The sequence below is a fragment of the Habropoda laboriosa genome, unplaced genomic scaffold (genome assembly GCF_001263275.1).
Source record: "Habropoda laboriosa isolate 0110345459 unplaced genomic scaffold, ASM126327v1 scaffold41, whole genome shotgun sequence".
NCBI lineage: Eukaryota > Metazoa > Arthropoda > Insecta > Hymenoptera > Apidae > Habropoda > Habropoda laboriosa.
In genome coordinates this window covers 1,416,955-1,436,569 of record NW_017100164.1, presented here as the reverse complement: position 1 = coordinate 1,436,569, position 19,615 = coordinate 1,416,955, and the positions used below count along the sequence as shown (strand labels likewise).

General features: G+C 37.8%; 2 protein-coding genes across 4 annotated transcripts in view; both read left to right on the top strand.

The window, feature by feature from the left end:
- The first annotated feature begins 1,065 nt into the window (after positions 1 to 1,065).
- On the top strand, positions 1,066 to 14,006 carry LOC108578570 (collagen alpha-1(I) chain-like). The gene is made up of 19 exons (XM_017941935.1): positions 1,066 to 1,129; positions 3,746 to 3,965; positions 4,085 to 4,301; positions 6,293 to 6,463; positions 8,441 to 8,512; positions 8,583 to 8,672; positions 8,814 to 8,921; positions 9,008 to 9,115; positions 9,379 to 9,592; positions 10,979 to 11,194; positions 11,261 to 11,439; positions 11,550 to 11,711; positions 11,845 to 12,042; positions 12,110 to 12,254; positions 12,503 to 12,604; positions 13,046 to 13,147; positions 13,500 to 13,667; positions 13,746 to 13,814; positions 13,888 to 14,006. Exons 1-19 carry the CDS (start codon positions 1,081 to 1,083, stop codon positions 14,004 to 14,006), a joined length of 2,709 nt encoding a protein of 902 aa, XP_017797424.1. The 5' UTR covers positions 1,066 to 1,080.
- A 471-nt stretch (positions 14,007 to 14,477) lies between these two features.
- LOC108578558 (dystrobrevin beta) overlaps positions 14,478 to 19,615 on the top strand; it is a 24,842-nt gene continuing 19,704 nt past the window's right edge. For all 3 annotated transcript variants that reach the window (XM_017941920.1, XM_017941918.1, XM_017941917.1), the window contains exon 1: positions 14,478 to 14,878. The gene's annotated coding sequence lies outside the window, so the exon portion shown is untranslated. The remainder of the gene's footprint in view (positions 14,879 to 19,615) is intronic.

Below are 19,615 nucleotides of genomic sequence, written 5' to 3'. Positions count from 1 at the left end.
ATCATAGCGAAGAGACAAACTTATATAGACAAATTTACCGATCATTTACTTTGAATGCTATTGTTTCTTAAAACTTTGCAAATAAGAAACATATTGTAAAAATTAAATTATATATTTATATTGTAAATATTGTTTAATTTGGCATTTATAATTTTAAAGATAAGAACAGCAATCAATATGGTCCTGTGGCGCAACGGATAACGCGTCTGACTACGGATTACAATATCGGTGCATATAACTATAATAAAAACAAGTATATTTACGTGTATTACACGAATAAATAAACCACAAATAACTGTGAGCACAAATACAAATATATCAGCAGTTTTGTAATTAATATTAGAATGATAAATTTCTGCTTTAATTAAAAAGTTTTGTTGTAAACTTTTAATTTATTTTATTGTATTATTGAAGTGTGTTATCTTTATACCATTTGAGATAACAAAATATTATTGCGATGTTATTGAGATAACAAACATATTTTTTCTCCTCTTACTTAATGTACATAAGTTTGCTAAAAACAAAAAGAAATCTTATTTATGCAGTTTGTGTATGTTACTTGACAAGTTAAATTGTTATAATTTAAGTTCAATAAGAAATATTGAAAAAGTAAGGATTGAAGAAGCAAATAGGTATTTTCACGAAATAAAAAGTAACATGGATTATTAATACAGAGAGAGAAGACTGAAAAAGTATACGTAGCAACTGTAGAATGAGTTCGATGAATCGTTCAATTTCAATAGAAAAACGAGTACAGAATCCCCTTATTCTCTAACAGCACGTAAAACTTTGAAAGAACTAAGTCGATTTGGCACGAGTATTAGCCTCCCATAACATGTAATTTTGAGGTACGTTTAACGTCCAGACATAATGTGCACAGAGCACGAGTAATCGTTTATACGATATAATAGTCTGTAATATTTCCTGTACCCATTTAAGAGTTTTTTTTTTTTTTTTTTTACAACGTTGATACGGTTCAATAATTTAGCTTCATAGAACAATTTTAAAATACTGTATAACACGTAATATTAAAAACGAAACATTGTTTTTTTCTTTTATAGGACCAATCTGGACCTGCGAATGTACGTCTCAATATGGATATTCGTGCTTGTGCAATTCACACGTACGCGTAAGTTTCTATACATTTTACATTTTAATAATATAAAAGACAATCTTAAACTAAAAGTCTGCATAAGTTTTACTGGTGTTTGCAATCCATTTGGTCAATATTTCTGTCATTTTACACGGTTAGTAAGAATTGTGGTATTCTGGTATTTTTAAGGAAACAGCATTTATGGGGGGGAGTGGTTACGTGTCAATAGAAAGGAAACATTGGACGTCCACACCTCGGGAGGCTATTCGAGACCAATTGGTCGAAAACGTGTTGAACTACAGATGGGTTTGTTTTGGACAAAAAAACCGACACTTGCATACATATATGGGAATTGTAATACGAATACCTACTCTTCGTAGAACTTTGATACATAGTATACATACATATTGTGAGGCAAACATTAAGGAAGTTTCAAATTTCAAAAATAAAAATTTATTTATAATTATTGAACAGTAAACGACTATTATAGATGGCAGACAAAATTATTTAGAAATCTTCTAGCTCTTCTGAGTAAAATTGAAGAATTCATATATAAAAATTGCTAAAAATGAGAATCATTCAGTAAGTAATATTTTTTTTTTTATTAAAATGGGGAAAACAAACCTCAGGTATTTCAATCTTGGTATTCCCATATAGAAAATACACGACTAAACGATTGACTCACCTTTAGACTAGGTAATCGTATAATTTACGGCACAACCCTTAGAAAAGGGGATATAACAGTCGTTAGAGTGTAAGTTTGAAAGCAGATGTGAGCAAAAGTTTTACGCATAACGGTCGACTCAGGTATAATAGGTACATACACGCTTAATATACCTTTCTTCTACCTGGCATGTGTGTTTCCTTGCCATAATGTGGTATATAAACTTTTCAAAACTTTTCAGAACAGAAAAACAAAACGGAATTATATCTTACTTTCAGTATTCTCATATTTTTTATATTCTGAAAATAAAATATATTTTAACAACTTCGTATACATACACTTACTATCTTCGTTATTAATATCTATTAAAAATATATTGTTATTTTTAACATGCCTATTGGATCAATTTAACCCAACGTACATTGTACCTACTCTTCATTGGCGAAAATAACTGGCAATGCTAAAAATACATTGTGCTAGAGCTATTCAATACGTACGAACTATAAACAACGGATATAAGTTAATACAATGTTTATGCAGTGCATTACCATGACATACGAATCAGAAATGCATTCTCTTTTCACACTGCATTCCGACAACAATGCAATTCTGCGTGCAGAACAGCAGTCAGTGTTATCCATAGTATGTACCCCCTTTTGTTTCGCAATTCGTACATTTCTATCAATTATACTTATAAATTTACAATTTATAACGAAAATTTATAATTCAGATTTAATTATAAAAATTTGTAATTTAAATTTAATTATGAAAATTTCTCATTTAAATTCAACCGTAAAAATTTTTCATTTAAATTTAACTATAAGAATTTATAATTCATCATTTATCAATATATTATATTTGGAATTTATCATTTATATTTGTATTTATATTTGAACGCAAATATTTCTGAAATAATAATCGAACATTTCTCCTTGTCACTCGCTTACTATAGTGAACATCCCTCAAAAATTTGTATTCCAACAAAAGCGCCAATCGATTGTTTCCATCGGATAAAAGAATTATTATGGAAAATCACGCAGCAGTTCGAAGTTTATTTGTCATGAGAGTTTGTTACGTTTCGATGATGCTCATGTTCAATTTATACTGTCGTGAGAATAGAACCATCAGTACCGTTTGATCGGAATGACTCAAGCAGAAACTTATTGGGTTGTGTAACAATAGGGCATTTCTTCTTAACGATGTCATCGCACATTGTCATGTAGCTGGCACGTAAGCTCTGCTACGCAGGTTATCGCTATTCTATGCGACTTTTCTACCCTCTTGTGCTTTAATTCCCCATTTTGCTTTTCTCTCACGCTAGACACAGCTACGATTAAGTAAGAACAATTTATCGTTGTTCGAGGAATTATCGAATTTTATTTCGATACAAATTTTCTTTATTTTCCCATTTTTTTTTTTGAAGTCACCCTAAATCATTTCGAACGATTTGAACCCTCCGCAGGTAAATATATTTTTTCACACTCAGTAGGTAAATTGGATTGCTTGTGTCGAAGCCTAATATTTTTTATCGTTTTAAATCTTCAAAAAATCTGAAAAAATTCCGGAGTACTTATCAAGGTCTCTGCTACATTACACAATCGTTCGTTAAGTCAAGTGTTCACACTTCTTTTCGGTAAAAATAAAAATTCCTTTCGAAGAAATACGGGAGTGAAAGGGTTAATACGTAACGCGTGACACACGGTCAATTTTTAACCACGACTGCAAAATTTGTTGTTTGCATCAATTATCGTTTTAAAACGTAAAATGGTGAAGGATTAAATTAAGTGTCAAATTAAGGTGTAAGCGCGTCCAATAGTATAGCAAGAAAAAATTTTCAAAATGCCCACAGACACCGATAGCAACGAGAAAGAGCACACCTTTGTGTCGTTGTTAAAAATTTTTACACGATATAAAAATAAAAAATTTGAAACAGAAGAAGATATATTTTTCACATTTTTACAAACAGCTGGTATTTCGAATTTGTGCAGAAGATACTTCTGGCGAGGAAATAATGCTAGATTCCGCGCGAGGGCTATGCGAAGGCTACAAACGCGGCGAGGACGATCTCCAGACGTTCGACTTCATCAGCAAGCTGAAGCTGGATCTCCTGGAGGCGCATTACACCGGCGTGACACGAGTCAGAGGTAGCAATCGTATGCAAACCGCTTACAGATTGGAGAAGGAAACCGACGTCACCTTGCCAACCATGTACGATCTCGTTTGTAAATTTTCCAAAATGTGTCTACCGACTCCCGACGGTTTACATTGGTAGACAAGTACCGAAAGTCTCCTTTTTCCCTTTTCTTTCTTTCTATATTGTTCGTCAGAAATATACTTGCAAACGGGTTGCCAGAGGAATTCAGCGCAGTCTGCACGTTTCGAGCCAGAAAACTGCCAAAGTATACTTGGCACATTATCAGAATCGTCGACATGGAAAACGAGCCCCAGTTTTTAATCGCAATGAACCCAAAAAGTCAGACCGTGGACTTGTCTATGAAGGGCCAAACAGGGGAACTGCAGACAGTGTCGTTCTCAGCTGATCGTGTGAGTAGAGAGTATGCAGTTTTTGCGTCATCGTAACTGATCTTGATGGCGATTAATGTTATCAGATTAACTTCTAAGATCGTAGATAAGGAATCAATGTAACTCTGTGCATTTTCGAGATGCTCGTAAAATTGACTTCCAACGAGTTTGCCGGATTTCGCTGTTAGCTCTTTGATGTTGCACTATTTTGCACGATCCGTGTAATTCGATTTACATTTTTCTTAGTTTTATCTTTTAATTTCTATTATTCTTCTTTTTGTTTTGTGCTTTCTTTTTATATAGTGAGTGTTACAACAATTACAAAATTCTATCTTTTGAACTTTTCTCCTCGTTTATTATCTCCTTCGTGTAATTTGATTTACATATTTGTTATTTTTTCTTAATTTCAATTGTCTTTTACATTTTTTTATACAAATAAGGGGGGAGGGGGAGGAAGAAGAAGGAAGAAAATCATTGATTAGGTACATCTCACATAAAGGTAATAATAATTAACATTCTCCTAAAGAGACGCGAAGGGATTTATCATCAACTATTGTAAAACTCTCTCGATGTAAAATTTATTTAAAAACACAGGAAAATAAAAAAAAAACAAAATTTGCACGGTGAACGCATAAACAAATTACCGAAAAGATGAGAGAAAATTGTAAAAAAAACTGGTGAAAGTCGCAGAAGATAATCGTTGATTAAGTATGTTTCGCATAAAAGTAACAACAATTAACATTCCCGTGAAGAAACGCGAACGAACATATTGCTCGAACCAGTCTAACCACCGCTCTGCGATAACGCCATTTTCAAACCGATCAAACGCGAAAAATATATGGAACACACATCTGGACAGACCGAAATGTCCGTGAGTCAAGTGCATCTCGACTAATCGTCGAAAGCGTTGTCGGATCAGGCCTCGTTTAAAGTGGTCGCCTCTTAAAAGTGTCATCGGGGATCGCGCGATGATTAAAACGGGCGAGGCGAGCCAGGGTCGTTGGGTATGTATTTCGAAACGAGATGCCGCGCGAAAAGTCGATCCTTTCTGTCAAATATCAATCGCCGCGCGTGTAGGCGTATAAATTACACCCTGTCACGTGGAAATCGTGTCACGGGTCGTTGCGTAAGCGTTCGTGCGAAATAGTTTAGTGGGTTTTTCTCCCTTTTTTTCGTTTCCTTTTTACGAGGCAACGCTAAAGAAGGCGTTCACGGTGCGTACAAGATCGGAAAGACCGACGAGAATACCATTCGTCGTGACATTTGCAACGCTTCAAAGAACTCGCGACGTTCCTAATGAACCGGGGGAATTCTGAATGCGCGGCTAGAAAATTGCCCCGTGTCCTGTTCGCCGATAGAGTCGATCATTCGTATACTTATGCAGATACGCTTCTCGTTGGATCTCTTCTGTTCACGGTTACATGTGATTCTTTGTTTTCTTAATTCCTTTCACTGTTGAAGTTTGTTCGATTTATGATTTACTTGGGTATTATATTACGCTGAGTAATTATGGTAGTTACGATAATTTGGAGTAATATTCACAGAGAGCACGCAGACATCTTGCGAACGTCTTAAAGACGTCGGGTGAAAGCCTGAAGATGTCCAGAAGACGCCTGAACGACGTCCACTGTTGCAAATTAAGACGCCTTTGGAAACGTTTATGCGCTGGCTTTAGAATCGTCTTAAAAGCGTTTTGAAGATGTAATTTTTACACACGGATAGAACGTCCAAATGGGGTCGTCAGACGTTTGGATAAAAAAAAAATTTGTTTTTCATTGACTTGTAGTATTTACAATTAATTCCTCTAGAAAAATTTGTAAGTAAGTTCCGACCAGAAATGGACGTAAAAAGGACGTCTCTAAGATGTCGTGTGCTGTCTGGGTTTAGGTACTCACACTTGCATATTCCATTTTACTGTACAAACTCATCTATTGCAGCACTGTAAAATGGAATTTAAGCTATATGGAATGTAGTTAAGGTATAAAATTGATTGGAACGTTTGAATGAAATAGATGTTCGACAAGAACTGGCACAAAATTAATATCGGAGTCTTCAAGGACAGATTGGTGGTGTACATCGATTGCGAGTATGTTAGCGCGCAAGAAGTGAAGTCACGAGGACCGATCAGAGTAGATGGCGAGATCTCGATATCGAAGATGTCGCACAGCAAGCTCACTGTACCGGTAAGTTCGATCGTTCATCTCTGAAATTGCGTACATTGTACACCGGGGACAGCGATAATATCAGCAGCGTTGTTAACAGGGGAGCACCTTACTCATTAGTCAATTTCGATCGACCGGGCATTTACCGGCCATTTTGTCATCGATACATTACCCACAACGTTGTGTTCTGTTTTTCTTGCCAATTCACGGCTAATCACGAACGTAGATTTTAAATAAGAATAGTTTTTACTAAGAAAATGATACTTGATCGATTATCCATTATAGTCTTACGTTTCTAGAATGAATTCTTGATCAGGTGATAGAATAATTTCAACTAGAAGTCGGGTAATTCATTATGCAAATTCCAAGTTAACATGGCTAAAGTAGAAACGATGAACCTCTTATTGAGAGTACATTTAACATTAGAACGATCGGCCGGGTCAAAAATGACCCATTAGCAATTTTCCCAAAAAAAGTGAATGTTCCATACTGGTATCGACTTTACTTTCTGTATATATGCTTCTATTTGTATCGACACGTATCTAATTTTCCAATCACGCTTTAGTTACACGAAAATTCACTTTTAGAAAATCGCCGATGGGTCATTTTTGACCCGACCGATCGTTCCACCGTTAATTGAACAATATTCCATAAAAATCCCATTCCACTGTTAATTACTATCACAAAAATTCTTCTTACTTCAAACTAAAATTGTCATCTGTCGCATTAACATATCCATACATTTCTTGTCGCGTTAATTATAGCAATAATTTTTTATTTACTTTACTCGGACGTTTTTGTCGTACTTCTGGTAAGTGGCTTTCAACAGGCTATCGATGAATGTATACACAAAAACTACTGTACCATACATACGGTCTTCTTATGCAACCATATGACCGTGTTTCGCAAAACGTCTCTTAATGAACGTTCCCAGAACGGCGGAACTTTTGATATCGGCAAACTCACCGAAGATCGGAAGGCGTGCAGTTACAACGTGGACGAGGTCCGCGGGCGTAAATTCCAGAGGACGCCGCGTAACGCGTCCACGGGGGATGTTCACGCGGGACGAATGTAGCTTCATGCGACAATTAAGAAGCACTTAATTAATAAACACTTTATAATGAACGAGGCTAAGAAGTAACTGGGACAAGCTAGATTTAGTGCCACGCTCCAGAAGTGTACACGCGTAACGCACACACGAAAACCGCGACAGTCGTATTATTAGCCCAGTTTCACGTAGAAACGGAGTAAAGACACAAGCTGTTAGGTGTTAAAGAACGACCTTTTTCCAGGAACTTCTTTTATTAATACCGATTCTTTTTTTTCGCATTTTGTTCAATTTAAAATTTTTTCTTTTTTGATCATTTACTTGGAATTCATTCGAACGAAGTGACAGAGATTTCGAAGTAATAATTTTATAGATGAATTTTCGTGGGTTGTCACGAGCTGTGAATTTAAGCTTGACTTTTTAGGAGTATGGTAGCCATTTTGTGTCAAGTAAGGGAAAGCAGGGCAAAACTGGGTACCACAATTTCTATGTAACAACTTTTCGAAAATTAAGCTTCTTATGAAAACATTTTGAAATGAATGAAAACTGTACAGTTCGATTAGTTGTTCACTATAACGCTCCGTAGTGATTGTTTGTGAATTTTGTCGCCAACCATTTCGAGCTACTTAACTGGGCATAAAAAGAATCACTATTAGGTTCAAGTTATTTTCAAGTTTTCCTTGACACCTAATGAAACAAATAATTCGTCGTGTAACATAACGCGCCAGTCAGGTACTCGATACGTTTCAATAAAATGCCTGGAAAGAAAATCACTGATCGTTTACCGGGAAAGGTATCCTTTTAACGAGGAAAGTTTTCAGGTATACCTTTCTCAAGGCGTGATTCTACAGTGTAGTGTTTAAAACGCGTTTCAAGTAACCCGACTGTTCGCGCTTCCGCTTCTTACACTTGATGTAATGCCCGCTTCCCTACGGGAAACTTGTCTCTAGATCGATATACAGTGGATGGTCTTAAATTGCGATCCTACGAGGCCGGAGCGCGAAACCTGCGAGGAGTTGCCAGTAAGTCTATATATTTTACACAACTTCGCAATCCATTAAGACCCCACGGTTGTAATTAACGTAATTGCAGAAGAGCCTTAGCAGCCCTTTATTACCTCAAAGGCGACTCGGCTGCGAAATTATCTGTCCACAGGGGCCTCCCGGAATTAATGGCACTAATGTGAGTCAAAGTTTCTTCCCTTTTATTGATAAATATTCCTCGTACTTTTATACTCATTCCCACCGCTTTTGTACAATAGACGCTGTAACTATTCGTATCTTCAAAGTAGAATTTTTCGAGGCAATAAAAATGTTTATTCAGGGATTACCCGGCTTAGCTGGGCTACCTGGACCGCCCGGACCAACTGGAGAGCCCGGTTTACCTGGAAGACAGGGCTTGCGTGGTTCACCTGGAGAACAAGGGAAAACAGTGCGTTCTTATAGATACTGTAAAGTAACAGTACACGTTATACGACTCTTTGTTGCTTTATCGCACGTTGTTACGATTTTTGGTAGGGACCGCAAGGATTTACCGGAGCACGGGGATTCCCCGGCACGTCGGGTCCTAAAGGATCTACCGGGCCAATTGGACCATCTGGTCAGAAAGGCGAACGCGGTGAAAGAGTGGGTTTATTGTTTTATTGTACCCTATTTGAACGCGTCGCTAACTTGAAAATGAAGTAGGAACAGCTATTAAAAATATATTGTAGTCTACCGTTGTAATTTCCAGTACTCGGAACATCTGAAAAATGCAAGAATTCAGAAATCAATTTTTTATTATCCTCCCCAATACAGTCTTGATTGCCCCTTTCTCTCTCGTATATTCCCTCGACAGAAAATTGCTCGAGTAATAATTGTCATGTCTATGCTTGTATTACTTCCTGTAGGGAGACATGGGATTCCCAGGATTGAAAGGGGACCAAGGTCTCCCGGGGCCACGTGGTTATCCAGGTCCTCCAGGGCCAACCGGAAACGTCACCGACTACCGTGACGTTTTGCCGCGTTTCGTAGGTCCACCGGGTCCTCAGGGGTATCCCGGTGAGAAGGGTTCGAAGGGCGATCCGGGGGAAACCGGCAGCAAAGGGGAACATGGTGAAAAAGGTAGTCGGTCGATGTCTATTTTTGAAAAGCTCTATCTTCCGGGATTTAACACCGGGTCGCATGTCACATGTTAAACGTTGGAGTTAAATACGATTACGGTGCTTTATCCGATAAGTAATCCTTGAAGTGCTGCGTAAACTAATTTAATCTCGTTAGAAAATCGCGCGGAATTGTGGGTGTCCACGTGTGCGCGCAGTGATTCATGGTTAATCACATTATTCATCTGTCGGTGAGCACAGAACGCTTAATCTCTGATCTCTTCGACGAAAGAGCATTTAAATCTACCGTTCGTGTGACTTTTAAAGAAAAAAATGTTCTTCCTTTTTTTTTTCGGTAATTCGGAAAAGAAGATTTATCGATAGATATTTATACTCTTGACTGAAATACCTATACTTCGTTATGTAATTGAGTGTTTTCCATCGAACAGTTTCTTCTCCGATGAGATTTTGAAGTTTAGATTGAAACGTTTTGTTTGATCTCGTAACCTTCGAATCTGGTAATTAGTTAATTGCAATGTTGCAAAAGGTCGTCGACACTTTTTCAAGAAATAATTCCTTCTAATAAAGTGTGTCAACAGCCGCGTATTTAAAGGTCGAGCGCAATCGTACTAATGGCTTCAACTGTCCAACCAACATATTTCCACTTATTCTATTTCCTCTATTTTATTTCTCCCCTTTGTAAACCTATGGAAATTTTTGCAAAATATAAATTTCACATTTATCAGTCTGTGTGTGATAATTTCAACGAATGAAAGTATGTACGTTGAATGGTCGAGTTATTATTGAAAAAGTTACAATGTGCAACATGTTACCTGTACGTAATTGTCGATTTTTCCTTTCTTTTTTTTTTTTTTTTTGTTTTCTCGGGCTTCGTGATTTTGTCATTCGTACCGCGAAACACAATTACAGAAAGCTATACTACTCCCCGATGGATGACATGAAAACAATATATTGTCACGCACATCGACGTTGACCTAAATAAAGCTATTCGAAGTGATTGTAAATCAATTTGTTGCAATCTGCTGCAATACCCGTAAACCCATTCCTTTTATTAATCACTAAATGTATGCTGTTCTCGTGATAGAAACGACTGCATAGCTGCTGTTAACGTGTATCTAATTGCACGCATTCCAGGGCCTGGTTATTAAATGGTCTAGTTTGAACGTTTAATAATAAGCTAGCAATTAATATACACGCGCTAAATAGAAACTATGTTTGTTACTATGCCTCTTGTTAATGCAATTCAAACATCGTTCACTTTTATCAAAGGGACATTTGATCAAATAAATCCCTGTAAAATTTAACTTAATAAGTAATCAAAAATATAATTATCTTTTCCACTACGTACGTGTTCTCCATTTTCCAATAAAATATTTCAATATTTTAGGTGAGTCAGGAGAGAGAGGTTATCCAGGACAAGATGGATCTCCAGGACCGGAAGGAAAAATAGGATTTCCGGGGATTCCTGGCCTCAAAGGAGCAATAGGGTTTCCAGGAACAATAGGTCCTCGAGGGGTACCAGGTCTTGATGGAGCAACTGGCGCACCTGGATCACCTGGAATTCAAGGTCAAAAGGGAGAAGCTGGAGAACCTGGTCGTGATGGTTCGTAGATTAAATAAAAAAAAAGTCTTAATATCAATCGTTAACATATTTGACTTACTTATTCAGGTTTACCAGGCTCGATAGTTGGTTCTATAGTACCAGGACCACCTGGACCTCAAGGTCTACCTGGTGTACCTGGAGAATATGGTTTTCCAGGGATGAAAGGAGAACCTGGTCTTGTTGGATTACCAGGTCCTCCAGGATTACAAGGTTTTATAGGTCCTCCTGGTCCTCAAGGGTTACAGGTAAATGTTGCATAAAGTAAGAATAATTGGTTTGAGATTTATTTTTACATTATTTTTAATTTTTTTCAATGCATGATGAAATACAAATTTTACTTTACCTTCGTAATTAGGGATCACCTGGTGTTCCTGGAGAACCAGGTACTCCAGGCCCACGTGGACTCGAAGGTTTTGTTGGGGCACCAGGGCCACCAGGATTCGATGGGAAATCTGGTGAAAAAGGTGACAGAGGTGAACAAGGAGAACAAGGACCTGTTGGTTTACCTGGAATCATCGTAAGATTAATTTTCACTTATAACTAAATAGTGATGGTATATAAAATTGAACTATTCTAACGAAAAATTAGAAATTTAGAAATTGCAACTGCTACGAATTAGAAAATTTCAAAACAGGTATATACTTGTTCAGGGTGCTCCAGGTTTACCCGGAGTTGCAGGTATTCCAGGATTAGACGGACGACCTGGATCTTCAGGTCCTCCGGGTCCTCCTGGGCCAGCAGGACCACCTGGAACAGTTGCAGATATGTTAAGCACAAACAATGTATTAGAAACCATTGGCAGTCCAGGAGTTAGTGGACCAAGAGGTCTGCCAGGTCTATCAGGATTGGTAAGTATAAAAAGCTTTTCCTCAAAGATTCTTTTCTCATGATACCTCTATTACTATTTAAAATTAGCCAGGTGAGAGAGGATCTCCAGGAGAACGAGGTCCAGAGGGTCAAATAGGACCAGGACAAACGGGAATGCCAGGAGTCCAAGGACCGCCGGGCCGTAGTATCACCGATACAGAAATTCGAGATATATGTGCCACTGTGTTACGAGGTGGATATTTATTACTCTGCTAACTGGTATCATATTAATGAAAAACATGAAACTATATAATTACACAGCTAGTAAGGCGTTTAAGAAAAATCGAAATAACCACGAAAGTGCGTAAATAGAGGAAAAGTTGGAACTGTTTAGCTATAGCAACAGCATCCACACACAACGTGGCTCATTCTTGGCACAGTGTTTACGTAAAAAAAGAGTTGGAATATAATTCTTCCTTTTATTGCCACGTATATATACAGAGCAGATGACTGAGATGGCAGCCCTGATGCAAGGTCCGCCTGGTCCGCCTGGTCGAGGCCGTCCAGGTCGTCCTGGATCACCTGGTCCACAAGGTCGCCCAGGTACACCCCTGAGAAAAGGGTTGCCAACCCCATTTGCCTGCATTCGATCCTATAACCTTAGAGAACAATGGTAGAAATGGTACTGCTATGGGTTTTCGGTGTTTCTCCTTCATCGAAACTCTAAATAACCTCTAGATACAATTTCCTACGAAATCCATAGTAGGATGATGAGTCGTGATTGCATAAGAATGTCCTTTAGCGTTCCTGATAGTCATAGCAAAACATCACAATGGTTATCGTGCCGTCATCGTTCTATCATGAGTTGCTTGAATTTCCACCTTCATCCTTAGTTAGAGTCCGGCATTCATCAGCGGCGTGATTCACACGTGTGCACACGGACGCGCGAGTCCGCGCTCGATTAACAATCGATCAATCGGGGGAATTAACATCTCATGTAGCTGTACCGCTGATAAAGACGATGGAATCCTGCATGTGTCACAGAGAGGCTGAAAGAACTAACAGAGGGTCTACGCGGGCCGCCTGGGTTGCCGGGGCTGGCCCGACAGGGCCGTCCCGGTCGAATCGGAACCCAGGGCATCCCAGGTACCTACTAAACGAGACACCCTGAAACGTTCTCCTCCTGCGTTCCTTTTCTAGTGATTTAATTAATAATCGTGCATTATATTCATTTCATTAGACTTTGCTGTATTAGAATTACAAGCATGCCTCGAATAATATGTGTAAAAATTGCAACACTGTTGCAACATCTGGTTTTGAAGATTATTCGAGGATCGCTTTTCATATAAACAAAAAATTACAATCGGTGTAAAATTCAATTAATAAATACTTAGTACTGCATGCTTTCGATATTAAATGCAGAATTTCATTACAAGCTTTTTACTTTTTTACAAAAAATTTGTTGAATTATTATAGAAAATTGTTACTTATTTAACAGGTGATCCAGGTCCTTCAGGACTACCTGGAGAACGCGGCTTCGTCGGGCTACCGGGACCACAGGGTTCCACGGGTCCACAGGGTCCATCTGGCGAACGTGGAGAAAAGGGCGACAGAGGACCGGAAGGCGTTGGTGTGGAAGGTCCAATAGGTCCAAGAGGGCTGCCTGGTATTTTATATACATCCTTTTCTTTTATTGTCACTTTTTATAAATTTGTAATTTTCTCAAATGGGGTTATGTTAATAGGTCCACCTGGCAATGATGGCGTCGGATTGCCTGGAAGACAAGGGGAACGGGGGGAACCAGGCAGACCAGGTAAAGAAAAAAAAGTTGCAAACATGTTTTTACGATTTCTGCTGCTGGTATTTTTAGTTTCGGTTATTGATAGGAGTACCTGGAATAAGAGGGGCACCTGGACCCCAGGGAGTACCTGGATTTTGTGAGCTATGCAATTATCCAAGCGCCAACTACTTACAATACACTCGCGGCAATGAGAAAGGACCGTAAACTATACTTACTTTCACAAGTTTTAAGAGTAAAGTTTCTATGTATGAAAAGAGCAATTAAGACCTTATAAAAGATGAACCATATGCTCAATAACAGTGGAAATATCTTTCGAATCACTGCCATATGAGGAGAGTACTTTTCGTCGGTAATGTATATTTAAGTAAGATAGGTATTTGTCTTTAAATCTTGCTAGTTACTATTTAATACGTAGATCGGTACATTATACTCTAATGAAGTCTTTGTAAATGTTGTTACGAATAAATATTTTTTAAGTAATAAAAACGAGAATTCATCGATAATTCAGAAGAAAAATATCCTCCATAATTTTTTAAAATCTATTTTTCACAGTACAGGCGCCTAACGCGCGCGTAATGGTCCGATTCCTCGTTCTCCCGTCCAAAGAGGCGATGGCGCCACCGACAGCAAGTGCCAGTTGAAATCAGTGATGGCCGCGAGGCTCGTGATGCACATTACGTCGAGATTGCGTTGAGTTTGTTTATCGCGACGTTCTCGTGCCAGAAACTGTTCCGTGACTCTCCACCGAAGCTGATCGATCGTCGCCGTGTATCCGTGTAAAAAGTTCTCTTGAATGATACGTATTTGCCGTAACGGTCCATAGAAACGACGCGGTCGGTCCTCTTGACAGTTCTGTCCCGTGTTCAGCAGTAGCCACTCTCAAGTGCCACGAGAAGTATCGTTACATCGCCACTCAGGCGACTTTCTCAGAGCGACGGCCGTCCTAATGACGTCGCGTATGTGATAGAACGATACGAAAGGAGCTTTTGTCGACACGGGGACGGCGACCCCACACCCGTCGCCTCTTTTTTTTCCTCTCACCCTTGCTGGAGACACGCGCATCGAAAGCGTCCAAGGTATGTACACCGGCAGGCCAGGTTAGGTACATCGTCGTGTCTCGTGACGGCATTTCAGAATAATTTGATCGCCTGTACACGTACATTTGTACATTTTTTGCACTGTCAGACGAATATTAATGGATATAATATATGTAGTTTCGTAAAGACGGGGGATATTTGTGTTTTTATGTTAACCTGTCGACACCGGATAAGGTTTGTCCGTTCGGCTTGTAGCCGGTAGAAATAAATTACGAGATATGTATGAGAAATAATTTGAATGAATGATAAACGTATCTGAGATTAATGATGAAGTATGAATATTGAATAATTGAATAATATGGGAAACATATGATTACGTTTCAAATTTGTTCTTAAGATTAATGCATTGAGAGTACCGATACGGTTTCACGGTTTTAAGAGTTTCAATTTTGCTGCACCTGCAAGAAAGTCCCCTTATTTATTTACCGTTATGGTATATTATAACGGCAACGATAAGCCCAGACAAATAAGATTAACTTCATATGCGTCTCTAATGTAATATAACGGATACTGTCCCGACAACTGTATACGTCCTATCTGGCAAGGGAAGTATTTGTTTCCCCCGTCAAACGGTGTTCTACTGACACACGTTGTTTCCTCCACTCGGCACCGGTCCAAAACATTATTCTCAATTGATTCACGGTAGGCGTATACCATTTAGTAAAAGTTGTTCGAATTTCACCGCAATACGGTGACGTTTCTCTACATAATCGGTAAGATCGATCTATAATCCGATCATGTATCGTTAGAAATCGCGTGACGTCTCTACGTAGTGACATTTATCCCTGACGTTGATATACGATCAAGCGTTCTTGTCTGGATTAGTTACAAATTTTGATACTGCGCCATTGATTTCTTTTACTTACAATATTGTTAAGTTTGACAGTAAAGCGATGCGATATCACTGTCACATTCAATATTCATATGATACGATCAAAGGTTACTCTATTCTCTCGATCGATTTCTCGATAAATCGCAGCTGTTTCGATGAGAATCTAAATTGTGATGAATCCGAAATTGGCCGCGCCTTTTGGTCGCTCCGTTTCGCGCGTTCCTCTGTACGCACCGAAACTGTCCCATATTCCCGGCCGTTCCTCTGTCTCCTCGGGCGATCTTATGCACCCCCCACCTGGCCCACTTCTTGTATTGATTCAAACTTAGGCATCCACACGTTCCTCATTCCTTTGCAACTTCCTGGCCGACGATGTTCCTTTGACACTTCCTGCTTGATCTTTCCGGCAATTTGTGCGTCACAAAGACGGTAATTCCATTGGGGGAAATGTACTGGAGAAAATGGTAGACCGATATAGTTTGAGGACTTTCAGGTTACCCGGAAATTCCTTCCACCGACACGAGTGTTATTCTAATCTCTGTTCCTCCGTTCCATTTGACCATTCACCTATTTAGCGTATTGTTTACGCGCGTATTTTCGGTGTATTAAGGTTAGAATTCTGCACATTGTTCGAGATTTATAACTGATATTATTGATCCCCCCTCGTATCGCTGTTTGTAGTGGTGTACATTCGGGGTCGAAGGCTTTTGTCATCAACAGCTTCCGTCGGGACGCTTTCCCTTTATGCGACCACCAATCAATACACTTTTTAGTTCGCGGTAAATAAAAATGAAATGGATGAAGAATATGTTCAATTGTATGAAAATTCTTTTCATTTGGAAAATTGATTTCTGTTGAAATAAATCGTTTATCCTCATTTTTCTTTGTTAGATAATAACTTGTAGGAATTAATAAATTTTTATTTATTAAGTAGTTAAAAATATTGCGTTTATTTAAATTTGTAGGAAGAATATGGCACAACATTTGTGACAATCATTTATTAAACGTTATTTTGATACAAATACAATATTTTCCATACAAATACTACAAAATAACTGTGTTTTATTTTTAACATTAGTTCTGTACAAAGCTATATAATGAAATATGATAATGCATTTGTGCTGTCTTGTGTACTGACATGGAATAGAGTTGAATTAGTCAAACCATGCGAATATATTCATCACGACCATTCAAATTGCAGTCGACTATATTTGTTCGGGACAACGAAAAGGTTAATATTTCGTTGATTCTGTACTCAGTGAAACTGGAAACCATATTGTAATAGCCGTATCTTAATTAACAATATATAAATTCATTTCCGGGCAACCAAATTACTATTTCTCACAAAAATTGGCAATTTAAATAACTCTTTACAAAGAAATGGTCGCCGGAGAATTAACAATTATTTATTCCATTTATTTCAAATATGTCATTTCCACCGATATTTTATACACCATATTTTAGTTACGGAAGACAAAAATATAAATTGAAAAATATTGATAGAAAAGACCAAAAAAATGGAGAAAGGTAGTTATTTTTAAAAATACCGAAAAGGGGATCAAAAAATATAGAAATTCTTGAATATTAAAAAGTAAGCGAAAAAGAAGGAAAGAGCAGAAAAAGTATAAAAGTTATCGCCAAGCGGAAATCAAATATTTACACCCAGTGATTCAATATAATACCAAGGTAAAATTGAAACTGGCGAAATCGACGCGTGAAACGTCAAAAATTAGCGGCAATCTCGAAGACGCGTCGTGCACGGGCGGTTTGTTGATTACTTCGCGGAAAGATCAGGATAAGATCTCCTTTTCCCTCTCTTTTTCTCTCTTCTGTACGGTAAATAAAATTCGCCAGCGGCGCACGCGAATATGTACTTACGGGCCGACGACGAGGGGCTATCGTAAAATATCGATTAGTCAGTACAGAAACCTACATAGTTTTTACTGCGTTTATCACGACCGCCTCTATATTTACCAAGCATTCCACGTGGCAATCTGTTCACTCTCCTTCTCTTTCTCTTTCTTTTTCTCTTTTTCCCTATGTGTACACGGCGCCGGTGATATTAACCAGATCAGCGAAAAAGCTTTGTCCGTGATACAGAAACTAGCTTCCAGCACAAAGCTGTGCAAAACGAACCTCGACGGGATTACATAAGTTATCCCGGCGGGATTTTACTTCGCGTTCCGTTAGCTCCTCTCCTAGCTGATTTAGCGTTACGTTTCATTCTATTTACCGAACAGTTTTTCCAATTGGATATATTTAAGACATTGTCGGCCATTAATCGCTATTGAACACGCCAATTCAATCGAATCGAATTACATAAAGTTCATTGGTGATGTTGATTAAATGTTACTGAATATCATCATGGAGGTTTTCTTTTCATTGATATTATTTTATTCCCTGTTGCTAGTTATTTCGACAATGACTAATGACCAAACTTTCAAAATAAGAAAAAATGTTCATATAAACATATGCCCGATGTGATCTTCTTTACGATTTTAGTAATTCACAATAAGCATATCTTTCTGCACCGAACATAGTCTGTGTACGAACTGCTCTATGCTTAGCACAATACCCGGTACTGTTTACAAATTCGTTTGATCTCACGACTTTCAAATCTTGCAGAAAAACAGTACACCAATATCCAATTATATTGTATTTGCAAGACAAGGTCAAAACGAGGTCATATGTGCGGCATCCATCCCTATTGTGCTTAGTACATACGAGATATCCTGTACAATACAAATAAGCCATTGAGCAAACACCAAATATGCACAATTTTGAAAATGTTTTATTTTTTACAATTTCTTTTCTTTCTGGTTTCGTTTCTTCATACCTTTTATCATTTATTATATCACAAAATGTGTCTTAAAATATTATATATCACGAATTCCTCAAAAATAAAATGATATGATTATAGGAAAATAAAAAAGTGTGTAATCCGACTAATGGAATTCGAAGCTTTCGTTTGCCAAACGATTGCTGTAGAGATTAGGTAATTTAACCACAAACAAATTTTTGTTTCAACAAGCCTAATAGGTATTCAAGATGGCTACCGTTCACGCTTTCAATTTCGCGAACGTTTTATTTGGTTAAATGTATAAAATAGTCTTCCTCAAATATTGAACTTGGGGAAAAGGAATCTTGGGGGTCCTGGATAAATTGTCATCGATTAGTAGGGCACTTGTTTGGCAAACAAAGAACTCGACCTGGAATCCTAACCTAGAAATATTGCCCAGAAATTTTTTTCCTGCAATTCTTTATGATACATTTTTCAGAAGAATGTATTTAGCAATTAGAAAAAGTATTTATTTCTTTCATCTCGAAAAATCTCTTACCATTAACATATATTTGTCTTTTAAGATTTTGAAATTCAAGTTTATTTTTTAATGATAAAAAATGTAAAATCGTAGACAATATCACGTTTTATCGGCAAAGTATCTGAATTTCAAATAGGTAAGCCTCATTGCGCAAGAAATAAACAGTTTTGATTCCAGATTTCACTGATTAGCATTGAGGTCACATATAAATAAAAAATAGGTGTATTTCTTAAGGTTTTACTGCTTGACAACATGTTCCAAGGAGAACGAAATCGATTCCAGGCACTTGGGTAATGTCCTTCGTGTTGTAGAACCTTTGCCAAAAAATTCCAAACAATGACTTTCAGAAGATGAATAGGTCTAGCAAGGCATAAATCTTGCACTGTAACGTGTAAAGAAAACATCCGGCGATATTTTGTTCCATGAAAATACCCAAGTTTTCAAACCTAAAACAAGAATCAATAAACTGAAAATCTGCATAACCTATTGTTTGATTTCTATTTAAAAAAAAGACGAGTCACCTGAATTTATAAATTAAATCTCATTAATGAATTTATTAAAAAC